Source organism: Pristiophorus japonicus, chromosome 7 (assembly GCF_044704955.1).
Source record: "Pristiophorus japonicus isolate sPriJap1 chromosome 7, sPriJap1.hap1, whole genome shotgun sequence".
Lineage (NCBI taxonomy): Eukaryota > Metazoa > Chordata > Chondrichthyes > Pristiophoridae > Pristiophorus > Pristiophorus japonicus.
This window is the reverse complement of record NC_091983.1, coordinates 66,792,411-66,805,582: the sequence shown is the minus strand read 5'-3', so window position 1 is coordinate 66,805,582 and position 13,172 is coordinate 66,792,411. Positions and strand designations below refer to the sequence as shown.

Sequence of the window (13,172 nt, the reverse complement as noted above, 5' to 3'; positions counted from 1 at the left end):
ATTTCCCTCGTTCACCACGGTTGAGCCACCTTCCCCATTTTATTTTTACTCCAGTCAGGGATGTACAATTGTTGAAGTTCATCCATGTGATCTTTAAATGTCTGCCATTGCCTATTAACTATCAACCCTTTAACTATCATTCGCCAGTCTATTCTAGCCAATTCACGTCTCATGCCATCGAAGTTCCCTTTCCTTAAATTCAGGACCCTTGTCTCTGAATTAACTGTGTCACTCTCCATCTTAATAAAGAATTCTACCATATTATGGTCACTCTTCCCCAAGGGGCCTTGCTAATTAGTCCTTTCTCATTACACATTACCCAGTCTAGGATGGCCAGCCCTCTAGTTGGTTCCTCGACATACTGATCTAGAAAACTATCTCTTAATGCACTCCAGGAAATCCTCCTCCACCGTATTGCTACCAGTTTGGTTAACCCAATCTATATGTAGATTAAAGTCACCCATGATAACTGCTGTACCTTAATTGCACGCATCCCTAATTTCTTGTTTGATGCTGTCCCCAACCTCACTACTACTGTTTGGTGGTCTGTACACAACTCCCACTAGCGTTTTCTGCCCATTGGTATTCCGCAGCTCTACCCATACAGATTCCACATCATCCAAGCTAATGTACTTCCTTACTATTGCGTGAATTTCCTCTTTAACCAGCAACGCTACCTCACCTACTTTTGCTTTCTGTCTATCCTTCCTGAATGTTGAATACCCCTGGATGTGAGTTCCCAGCCTTGGTCACCCTGGAGCCATGTCTCTGTAATCGCCATTCTATAATACTGGTTAATAGCTGCCTGCGCAATTAATTTGTCCACCTTATTACGAATACTCCTCGCATTGAGGCACAGAGCCTTCAGCTGGTCTTTTTAACACACTTTGTCCCTTTTAGAATTTTGCTGTAATGTGGCCCTTTTTGATTTTTGTCTTGGGTTTCTCTACCCTCCACTTTTACTTTTCTTCTTTCTATCTTTTGCTTCTCTCCCCAGTTTTACTTCCCTCTGTCTCCCTGCATAGGTTCCCATGCCATATTAGTTTAACCCTCCCCAACAGTATGAGCAACACTTCCCCTCGGACATTGGTTCCGGTCCTGCCCAGGTGCAGACCGTCCAGTTTGTACTGGTCCCACCTCCTCCAGAACAGGTTCCAATGTCCCAGGAATTTGAATCCCTCCTTCTTGCACCACTCCTCAAGCCACGTATTCATCTTAGCTATCCTGCTATTTCTACTCTGACTAGCACGTGGCACTGGTAGCAATCCTGAGATTGCTACCTTTTGAGGTCCTGCTTTTTAATGTAACTCCGAGCTCCCTAATTCAACTTGTAGGACCTCATCCTGTTTTTTTACCTATATCGTTGGTACCTATATGCACCACGACAACTGGCTGTTCACCCTCCCCCTCCAAAATGTCCTGCATCCGCTCCGAGACATCCTTGACCCTTGCACCAGGGAGGCAACATACCATCCTGGAGTCTCGATTGCAGCCGCAGAAACGCCTATCTATTCCCCTTCCAATAGAATCCCCTACCACTATAGCTCTCCCACTCTTTTTCCTGCCCTCTTGTGCAGCAGAGCCACCTATGGTGCCTGAACTTGGGTGCTGCTGCCCTGCACTGTTGAGTCATCCCCCGCAACAGCACCCAAGGTGGTGTATCTCTTTTGGAGGGGGATGACCGCAGAGGACCCCGACACTATCGTCCTTCCGCTGCTCTGCCTGATGGTCACCCATTCCATAGCTTCCTGAGTAACCGTGACCTGCGGTGTGACCAACTCACAAAATGTGCTATTCACGACATCCTCAGCATCGTGCTCCAGTTCCGCAATGCGGTCTGTCAGGAGCTGCATCTGGATGCACTTCCTGCACACAAAGCAGTCAGGGACACTGGGAGCGTCCCTGACTTCCCACATTGCACAGGACCCCTTAGTGAACGGAATCTGCATTGTGACTCTGGGTGGAGCTCTTCAGCCACAGGGACAAGATGGTTGAGGAGGATTCTTGCGATGATCAGCTAGTTACAGAGTGGTGGATTATATTGGTGGACAATGGTTATATTGTAGAGATGGGAAGTAATAATAATTCCCTAGTTTATCAGTCACAACAATCATTGCCAAATTTATGTTGAATATTTTGAACATGTTTGACCTCTAAACTCTGGAGATTCAAGAGTCATAACTGCTTCCAACAGATTAGCTGTAGTACAGAGAGCTGGTAGAAATGACAATTTAATGTTTGGTCTTTAACAAATTAGGGCTCATTTTATTACCTGCCATTTGACATTGTGTCAAGGTTTGTATTTCCTTAGAATGTATGTTGCAGTTTTTCATACCTGTATATTTTTAAGGTATTGGGGAAAGATACCACTAGGAGAAAAATGTTTTCAATTGGAAGAGTTCAAATGGTCGGATAACAGGTTCCAGTGATAGGATGTAAACTTAGAAGATGCTGGAAATATACATTAGCACTTGTGAAAAGAAAGGTCCAGTTCATGTTTTAGTTCTGATGAAAGATCCTTATTCGAAATCTTAACCGAGAAGTGTATTTCCAACACATAGGGCCCAGGTTTCGAACCGCGCCGAGAACGGCGCAGCCCCGACCTGGAAGCCCGTTTTTCGCGCCACAAAGTGCGCCTATAAAAAACTTAGATTCTCCGGCTCCCTGCTGGTCTTCTGAGTCGGGCGCAGCAGCATGAGCTGTAGGGGGCGGAGCTAGGTCCCTGCGCTGAAAACAGTGCCGGGACCTCTGCACATGCGCGCTACAGTGGGTGCGCATGTGCAGTAGCTCCAGGCGCCCAAAACTGTGTGGGAGGGGCCCGAAGCACGCAGTCCCTAGCCCTGGCCGAATGGCCTCACTGGGGTTGCGTGCATAAGGCAGCACTGGGGTTGCGTGCATAAGGCAGCCTCCCACGCCCAGCTCCTGCTTCCTCCCGACCCGACTCGACTCCCGCTTCCCCCCCGCGCACCCGGACCCGACGTCCCGGACTGGACCTGACCCGTGCTCCCCCACCCCCCCCACCCGACCTGACCTCCCTCTCCCTCCCTCCCCAACCGCCCTCCCTCCCACCACCCCCCGACCTGACCCGCGCTCCCGAACCTGCCACCCCCACCCGGACCGGACCCGACCCAACCTGACCTCCCTCCCCCTGCCCCCGACACGACCCGACCCGACCTGACCTCCCTCTGCCCCCCGACACGAACCGACCCGACCCGACCTCCCTCTTTCCCCTTCTCCTCTCAACCCCCCTTTCCCCTTCTCCTCTCCCCCCCCCTTTCCCCTTCTCCTCTCCCCCCCCTTTTCCCCTTCTCCTCTCCTCCCCCCACTTTCCCCTTCTCCTCTCCCCCCCCCCCCTTTCCCCTTCCCTTCCCCCCCCCCGCCGACCCGACCCGCGCTCCCTCCCTCCTCCCCCCCCCCCCCGACCCGACCCATGCCCCCGACCGCCCCCCCCCCCCCCCCCCCCCCGGACCCAACCCGACCTCCCTCTGCCCACCCGATCCAACCCACACTCCCGACCCGCGATCCCCCGACCCGACCCACGCTCTGGACCCCGGACCCGACCCAACCCAACGCCACCTACCTGTAAATCTGGTGCTGGGGACAGGCCCTGCCCAAAGTCTTGGGCCCGGCCGGGCTCAGCCTGTTCAGTCTCCCTCCCCCTTCTCCTTTCCCCCCCTTCTCCTTCCCCCCCTTCTCCTTTCCCCCCCTTCTCTTTTCCCCCCTTCTCTTTTCCCCCCTTCTCCTTTCCCCCCTCCTCCTTTCCCCCCTTCTCCTTTCCCCCCTCTTCCTTTCCCCCCCTCCTCCTTCCCCCCTCCTCCTTCCCCCCTCCTCCTTTCCCCCCCTCCTCCTCCCCCTTCCCCTTCCCCTTCTCCTCCCCCCCTTCCCCTCCTCCTCCCCCCTTCCCCTCCTCCTCCCCCCTTCCCCTCCTCCTCCCCCCTTCCCCTCCTCCTCCCCCCTTCCCCTCCTCCTCCCCCCTTCCCCTCCTCCTCCCCCCTTCCCCTCCTCCTCCCCCCTTCCCCTCCTCCTCCCCCCCTTCCCCTCCTCCTCCCCCCCTTCCCCTCCTCCTCCCCCCCTTCCCCTCCTCCTCCCCCCCTTCCCCTCCTCCCTCCCCTTCCCCTCCTCCTCCCCCCCTTCCCCTCCTCCTCCCCCCTTCCCCTCCTCCTCCCCCCCTTCCCCCCCCTTCCCCTCCTCCTCCCCCCCTTCCCCCCCTTCCCCTCCTCCTCCCCCCCTTCCCCTCCTCCTCCCCCCCTTCCCCTCCTCCTCCCCCCCTTCCCCTCCTCCTCCCCCCCTTCCCCTCCTCCTCCCCCCCTTCCCCTCCTCCTCCCCCCCTTCCCCTCCTCCTCCCCCCCCTTCCCCTCCTCCTCCCCCCCTTCCCCTCCTCCTCCCCCCCTTCCCCTCCTCCTCCCCCCCCTTCCCCTTCTCCTCCTCCCCCCCTTCCCCTCCTCCTCTCCCCCCTTCCCCTTCTCCTCTCCCCCCTTCCCCTTCTCCTCCTCCCCCCCTTCCCCTTCTCCTCCTCCCCCCCTTCCCCTTCTCCTCCCCCCCTCTCTCTTCCCCCTTCCCTCCCCCTTCTCCCCCATCCCTCCCTCTACCCCCCTCCTCCCCCTCCCCTCGCTGTCAGAAACACAGACACTGACAAACAGAGAGTGAGAGACACACAGAGAGATAGAGACACACTGGGGGGGGGGGGGGGTGGCATCCCAGCACGCTGTTGGAGGGCTCCCGGTGCTGCAGTTGGTAAGTAGAAAATGTTTTATTTATTGATTTAAAAAAAAAATATATTTCTTATTAATTTTTTTGATTTATTTATTGGTTGATTTATTGATGTTTTATCATTTATTATTGATGATGGCTCTTTATTTGTTAAACTTAAGTGTTTAATATTTGTAAACTTCCCTTTAAACCCCTGCCCCCCATTCCCTACGCCTGATTTGTAACCTATGCCTGATTTTCTAAAGTATAGACAAGGTTTTTTCGAGCGTACAAAAATCTTCACTTACTCCATTCTAAGTTAGTTTGGAGTAAGTTTTCACTGCCGAAACTTTGAAAACAGGCGTAAGTGGCCGAACACGCCCCCTTTTGGAAAAAAAAATTCTGTTCCAAAGTGAAACTGTTCTAATTGACTAGAACTGGAGCAAACTAAATGCTGAGAATTTGAATTTCTAAGATACTCCGTTCTACACCAGTTGCTCAAAAAATCAGGAGCAACTGAGGCCGAAACTTGGGCCCTTAGAGTTTCTTTTTATTTATATTGCATTGATGAGATACTGGTTTTATGACACTTAAGTCAGAGGTCGATGCAACTAATATGTTAATTTATTGAACCTATCCCTACCATTAAACTTCAGTTTAAAAAAAAATATTTTGCAGCATGTTATCTCAATGAACTGCTTGTAAAAAATATTTAATTTGCTACGGTAAACATATAGAAACTTAGAAAATAGGTGCAAGAGTAGGCCATTTGAGCCTGAACCATCATTCAATATGATCATGGCTGATCATTTACCTCAGTACCCCTTTCCCGCTTTCTCTCCATACCCCTTTGATCCCTTTAGCTGTAAGGGCCACATCTATCTCCCTCTTGAATATATCCAATGAACTGGCATCAACGACTCTCTGCGGCAGGAAATTCCACAGGTTCACAACCCTCTGAATGAAGAAGTTTCTCCTCATCTCAGTCCTAAATGGCCTACCGCTTATCCTAAGACTATGTCCCCTGGTTCTGGACTTCCCCAACATCGGGAACATTCTTCCCGCATCTAAGCTGCCCCGTACCGTCAGAATCTTACACGTTTCTATGAGATCCCCTCTCATCCTTCTAAACTCCAGTGTATAAACGCCCAGTTGATCCAGTCTCTCCTCATATGTCCGTCCAGCCAGCCCTGGAATCAGTCTGGTGAACCTTCGCTGCACTCCCTCAATAGCAAGAACGTCCTTCCTCAGATTAGGAGACCAAAGCTGAACACAATATTCCAGGTGAGGCCTCACCAAACCCCTGTACAATTGCAGTAAGACCTCCCTGCTCCTATACTCAAATCCCCGAGCTATGAAGGCCAACATGCCATTTGCCTTCTTCACCGCCTGCTGTACCTGCATGCCAACTTTCAATGACTGATGAGCCAGGTCTCGTTGCACCTCCCCTTTCCCTAATCTGCTGCCATTCAGATAATATTCTGCCTTCGTGTTTTTGCCTCCAAAGTGGATAACCTCACATTTATCCACATTATACTGCATCTGCCATGAATTTGCCCATTCACCTAACCTGTCCAAATCACCCTGCAGCCTCTTAGCATCCTCCTCACAGCTCACACCGCCACCCAGTTTAGTGTCATCTGCAAACTTGGAGATATTACACTCAATTCCTTCATCCAAATCATTAATGTATATTGTGAAGAGCTGTGGTCCCAGCACTGAGCCCTGCGATACTCCACTAGTCACTGCCTCCCATTCCGAAAAGGACCGTTTACCCCGACTCTCTGCTTTTTGCCTGCCAACCAATTCTCTATCCACGTCAGTACATTACCCCCAATACCATGTGCCTTGATCTTGTACACCAATCTCTTATGTGGGACCTTGTCAAAGGCCTTTTGAAAGTCCAAATACACCAATCCACTGGTTCTCCTTTGTCCACTCTACTAGTTACATCCTCAAAAAATTCGGGAAGATTGGTCAAGCATGATTTCCCCTTCATAAATCCACGCTGACTTGGACCAATCCTGTCACCGCTTTCCAAATGCGCTGCTATTTCATCCTGAATAATAGATTCCAACATTTTCCCCACTACTGATGTCAGGCTAACCGGTCCATAATTACCCGTTTTCTCTCTCCTTTTTTAAAAAGTGGTGCTCCATTAGCTACCCTCCAGTCCATAGGAACTGATCCAGAGTCGATAGACTGTTGGAAAATGATCACTAATGCATCCACTATTTCTAGGGCCACCTCCTTAAGGTGGGATGCAGACAATCAGGACCCGGGGATTTATCCGCCTTCAATCCCATCAATTTTCCTAACACAATTTCCCGCCGAATAAGGATATCCTTCAGTTCCTCCTTCTCACTGGACCCTCGGTCCCCTTGTACATCCGGAAGGTCATATGTGTCTTCCTTCGTGAAGCCAGAACCAAAGTATTTGTTCAATTGGTCTGCCATTTCTTTGTTCCGCATTATTAATTCACCTGAGTCCGACTGCAAGGCATCTACGTTTGTTTTCACTTATCTTTTTCTCTTCACATATCTCTAGAAGCTTTTGCAGTCAGTTTTTATGTTCCCGGCAAGCTTCCTCTCGTACTCTATTTTCTCCCTCCTAATTAAACCCTTTGTCCTCCTCTGCTGAATTCTAAATTTCTCCCAGTCCTCAGGTTTGCTACTTTTTCTGGCCAATTTATATGCCTTTTCCTTGGTTTTAACACTATCCTTAATTTCCCTTGTTAGCCATGGTTGAGTCACCTTCCCTGTTTTATTTTTACTCCAGACAGGGATGTACAACTGTTGAAGTTCTTCCATTTGATCTATAAATGTTTGCCATTGCCTATCCACCATCAACCCTTTAAGTATCCTTTGCCAGTCGATTCTAGCCAATTCACGCCTCATACCATCGAAGTTAGCTTTCCTTAAGTTCAGGACCCTAGTTTCTGAATTAACTGTGTCACTCTCGATCTTAATAAAGAATTCTACTATATTATGGTCACTCTTCCCCAAGGAGCCTCGCACAACAAGATTGCTAATTAGTCCCTTCTCATTGCACATCACCCAGTCTAGGATGGCCAGCTCTCGAGTCGGTTCCTCGACATATTGGTCTAGAAAACCATCCCTAATACACTCCCGGAAATCCTCTGCTACCGCATTGCTGCCAGTTTGGTTAACCCAATCTATATGTAAATTAAAGTCGCCCATGATAACTGCTGTACCTTTATTGCACACATCCCTTATATCTTGTTTCATGCTTTCCCCAACCTCACTACCACTATTTGGTGGCCTCTACACAACTCCCACCAGCGTTTTCTGCCCTTTGTTATTCCGCAGCTCCACCCATACCGATTCTACAACATCTAAGACAATGTCCTTCCTTACTATTGCATTAATTTCTTCTTTGACCAGCAACGCTACCCCGCCTCCTTTTCCTCTCTGTCTATCCTTCCTAAATGCTGAATACCCCTGGATGTTGAGTTCCCAGCCTTGGTCGCTCTGGAGCCATGTCTCTGTGATGCCAATTACATTGTATCCATGAACTGCTATCTGCGCAGTTAATTCGTCCACCTTATTCCGAATACTCCTTGCATTGAGGTACAGAGCCTTCAGGCTTGTCTTTTTAACACTCCTTGCCCCTTTAGAATTTTGCTGTAATGTGGCCCTTTTTGTTTTTTTCCTTGGGATTCTCTGCCCTCCACTTTTACTATTCTCCTTTCTATCTTTTGCCTCGGTCTCCCTTTTATTTCCCTCTGACTCCCTGCATAGGTTCCCATCCCCCTGCCATATTAGTTTAACTCCTCCCCAACAGCACTAGCAAACACTCCTCCTAGGACATTGGTTCCGGTCCTGCCCAGGTGTAGAAGAGTAGAAATTCGACTCGGGCGATGCCACAAAACAGGCAGTCTCGGATCGGCTGCCCGTTATACGCCACGCTGATATTCAATTCTATTGAACATCAATTGGCGGCTGAACCAATACTGCCTGATTTGCCCCACTGTCCAAGATGAATTTCTATCCCATAAATTCCTGAATATTCTTTAGCAAAATAGCACATATTTGAGTTCAGAGGGCTGTTTAAAAAGAAAGACTTGCATTTATATAGCACCCTTCACGACCATCTGACATCCCAAAGCGCTTTACATCCAATGAAGTACTTTTTGAAGCGTAGTCACTGTTGTAATGTAGGAAGTATTTAACATTAAACAGCTCTTGTGGCTTTTAGGACCCACTGATCTCTTCTATGTCCGTTAAATCTTCACTGCAAACTGGGGTTCTGTACCTCCACCATTTTCCTGCATTAGTTAATACAGTTAATTCAGACCACTTCATATTATTCCAAGCAACAATTCCATTCTCAATTTAAACACAGTGGCTATTAAATAGTTTAGTAACTCTCAGTCAAGTGCTGTGGTTTTATTATTTTCCAAAATTATAATCATTTCTCTAATAGTAAAAGGACACCAAAACTTAGGATTTGTTCTCTGGTATCAAATTTATTGATCCTTTTCTTCGATTAACACACATGTTTGTAACTTTCAAATACAAATGCTTTTTTCCAGGATGGATTCGATGACATTAACCCTGAGTGGGCAAAATCAGTGGAGAAAAGGAAGAAAATAAAAGGTATGAAATGACCTGAATGATGGTTTAGTTTCTCTCCAGTTTTTATAGGGATTTCTTTTTGTTTTGTTTTGTTTTTAACAATTAGATTCTAGAAGATTGCTTTTGAATGGACTGTTCATTATTTTCCCTTTCTTGTCTTGCTGTTTTAAATTCTATTTTGAGTGTATTTCAACAAAACAAATCTCTGTGCAATTTCTGTTTGTTTAAGCAATGTGTATATTTTGAAGGAGATTGGACAACAAGATGCTCGCAACTCCAATAAATCTTTTTTTATTTAAGTGCAGTAGGATCCAAATCTTAATGAAACAAAAAGCAAAATACCACGGATGCTGGAAATCTGAAATAAAAACAGAAGATGCTGTAAACACTCAGCAGGGGTCAGGCAGCTTCTCTCCACAGATCCTGCCTTACCTGCTAAGCATTTTCAAATATTAAATTTCCTTTGCTTACATAGGTATTTAACAATATGTTTAATCTTGTATGACTTGCTTACATTTCTGCTTTCTTTAATGATCTTGGAAGAACATCAATTTTTATGTACTCTCTCGTCCTTTAGACAGATCATCATTTTATCCCCTCATTGATGTAAACTGGTGGGCTGACAATGCAGTCATTCTGGCTCGCTGTTCTGGTGCTCTAACTGTATCATCTGTGAGGACATTGAAAAACCTGCTTGGACAGTCTTGTGAATGGTTTGAACCTTCACCTCAAGTCACTGCTGCCCATGATGGAAGCTTTATGAGTTTAGAGGTATCGATTGTAAAACTTCTTGTTGTAGATTACTGCCTATAACTTTTAAACTTTTTTCTCAATGGAGCTTGCATTTTTATAAATTTTATAATGTATCTGTTTTAGTCTTTTAACTTTAAGGTCTTCCATCTCATTTTATTTTACATATTTATGGCTTTGTATTTTTTAACACATCTAATTTTTGCTCCCCATCTTACTCTGGTCATAATCATAGTGCAATGACGAAAATAGTTACATTTAATGATTCTTGAGTGAAAAACAATAGTATACTCTCATCAATCCAGAACACACACCGTCTTTCTTCATTTCTCAGTCTTTCATTTGCACAGAGATGGAAAGGATTAGAAAAGTCCATTTCAAGAAGACTAAAAATGTCAGAGATGGGAGAAAGTCATTTGGTCCATTGATCTTGCCTGTCTAGTACACTAACTCACTGAGCTTAGCATCTAATGGAGTTTTGAATTCTTCATTGTGCCAATCTTGTGAATCCCGTGTCCCTCTGTAAATGCAAGTCCTTTCTTTTAATTTTCTTAGTGTGAAGTGAAGCTCGCTCACAAGAGACATCGTTTGGAGAATAATTCATTAGCTGATGATGAAGGAGAGGAAGACTCTGACTCTGATGATGAATCCTCTGCCAAAGCTCGCTATTTTGGTTATGTGAAGCAGGGCCTGTATTATGTGACAGAAATGGAGCGATTTGCCCCCCCTCGAAAGCGACCACGAACAATCACCAAAACCTACAGGCTTGTGAGTTTGAGATCTACAACTCCAGAGGAGCTCTATCAAAGAAAGGTTGGTATAAATTAAAAAAAAGAAATGGGCAAGAAATTTGTTCAAATTATTTAAGGTACTCATGCCACTCATTGTAACATTATTGGCTATTGTATTGCATTAACCATAACTGATTTGTGCAATTTCTCTACCAATTTATGCGGTAACTGAAAAGCATAGATCACAATGACTTAGTGGTATTTAGATGACCACAATGTGCCTAGGAGAAATTATTATGGATTCAAGTTCCTGAATTATCTGACAGTTGATTTGGCTTCATTCCTCATTAATGGAGAATTTTACAAATTGAGATAGGAAGAAAAATTGGAGATGGCTATCTCATTCCAAGCCCACACACTGATACCCAATCAGTCATGGAACAACATTAATAGAATCTTGCATGAAGACTTTGTTTCTCCCAGTCCTTGTATCTTTCTTACATCTTTCTTTGAATTTCAGAAAAACTGTACTTTTAGATTTTTACCCAGTGTAATACCTGAAAGTGACATTGTCAGCAGAAATATTGTATGCCGACTAATCTGTACTACATAGTGATGAAAAGAAAAATTGCAAACGCTGAAAATCTCATTCAAAATAGAAAATTCTGGGAAAATACAGCAGTTGGAAAAAGAGAAGATTGTTAAATATTTGGACCTCAGTTACTTTTCAAATGCTCAGCACTGAAGACTGTACAAAGCAAAAGGAGATAGTAATAGGACAAGTAAAGACACAAAAGATGGGTCTAGAAGAGGTGTAAATGGGAATAGCAGAATCATCAACAGCTGCCATCTGAAAGAGTGAGGGCAGACGTTATGATTTGAAATTGTTGAACTCGATGTTGAGTCTTTAAAGTAACTAATTGAATGATATGGTACTGTTCCTTGAGCTTAGGTTGAGCTTCATTGGAACAATGCAAGAGGCTGAGAACAGAGAGGTCAGAGCTCAGTAAGCTTCACTTGTGTTGTTCTTCAGCTGACTGTTAATGTAAAAGCAGTCTGCTGATGATTCTCTCTTGCACCCTCTCTCCTCCAATGCAGCAACATCTGTTGTTTGCTTGGTGCTTCCCCACAACTCAGTACTCCATGATGCAGCAAGTTGTAAGCACACTGTTAAACCACTGTGTGAGATGAAATAAGTTCAAAAAGATGATGTGCTTTAAAATGTATTAATTTTAAAAGAAAATAAAAGTACAGAAAGGAAATGAAATGGGCAAGTGTGAATGTTTTTGCTCAACATTTTGAGTATCCTAAATTTTCTTACGGGGTTATGTATTGTAAGTATTTGACAGTATTTTTTAAACAATCTTTCTTCAGATTGATAATGAAGAATATGGTGAAGCATTAGCTCTTGCACAAGCTTATGACCTTGACAGTGACCTTGTGTATCAAAGACAATGGAGGAAATCGCCTGTTAATATTGCTTCTATTCAGGACTACCTGGTATGTTTTATGCAGATTACGTACTTTCATATTGTATCCATTTTGCTTACAAAATTTTAACAACAAGAAATGGTGATTTTGCTCAGCAAGCTTGTCTCATTTTGCTTGATCTCAATGCTGTCTCTTCAACTTATTCCAGATGGCACTTTTTACTCCTGAAATATATCTTGAACCTACCTAAACGATTTGCTTCAAAGGCCTTCCCTGATAACTTGCTGAATATGACAATGGGCCGTAAATTGCAGCCTCTCCGGGTGCTTACAATGTGCGCACGCACCTGAAGAAGCCTCGCAAATGCCGGTTCTCGCTGCGCAATGTGCATGCGCTGAGAGCCGGCATTTGCGACAGATCACATGCATCCTCGGGAGAAAGACATTCGTGTGCAGAGATTTGGGCTCCTGCCCAACGAATGTTCTTCAAACTCTTAGGCCTAGTAAAAGCAGGCATATAGCCTACTTTTACCAGTGTAAGAGTTTTAAAAGATAGAAACATTCAATTTTATCATTAATTTTTATATTAAAAACCTTGTCCATTAAGGTAAGTTTATTTTTTTACCCCAATTAAAACATAAAATATAAATTCAAAAATTAAACTTTTGTCTAAAACATTTAATTAAATTCAATTTCAATTAATTTTAAATATGTACTTAAAATTTTTTTTATTGTGTTGTGCTTTTGTGTTTTGGGGTCTTCTAATTGATAATAATGGGAGCTCGTACAAATGGAGCTGTACAAAAAATTTTGCCCAGTGTTCCTTTGTATAAAATAGTTCTGCCTGAATTCCCTATTTAGATCTTTCTTTCCTTATAGTGAAGAGCTATACATGTTTGTTTAAGAACCACTGCTTTACAGTTATTTGCCCCCTCTATCTTAGTGAATCCCTGCAGGAATCGTCTCAAATTGAA

General features: G+C 45.3%; 1 protein-coding gene across 1 annotated transcript in view; it reads left to right on the top strand.

Annotated features, from left to right (window-relative positions):
- Positions 1-13,172, top strand: part of nbas (NBAS subunit of NRZ tethering complex) — a 357,427-nt gene that overhangs the window by 83,719 nt on the left and 260,536 nt on the right. The window contains exons 13-16 of the mRNA XM_070885013.1: positions 9,245-9,308; positions 9,865-10,058; positions 10,593-10,850; positions 12,143-12,268. Of these exons, the coding sequence (XP_070741114.1) occupies positions 9,245-9,308; positions 9,865-10,058; positions 10,593-10,850; positions 12,143-12,268 (642 nt within the window). The remainder of the gene's footprint in view (positions 1-9,244; positions 9,309-9,864; positions 10,059-10,592; positions 10,851-12,142; positions 12,269-13,172) is intronic.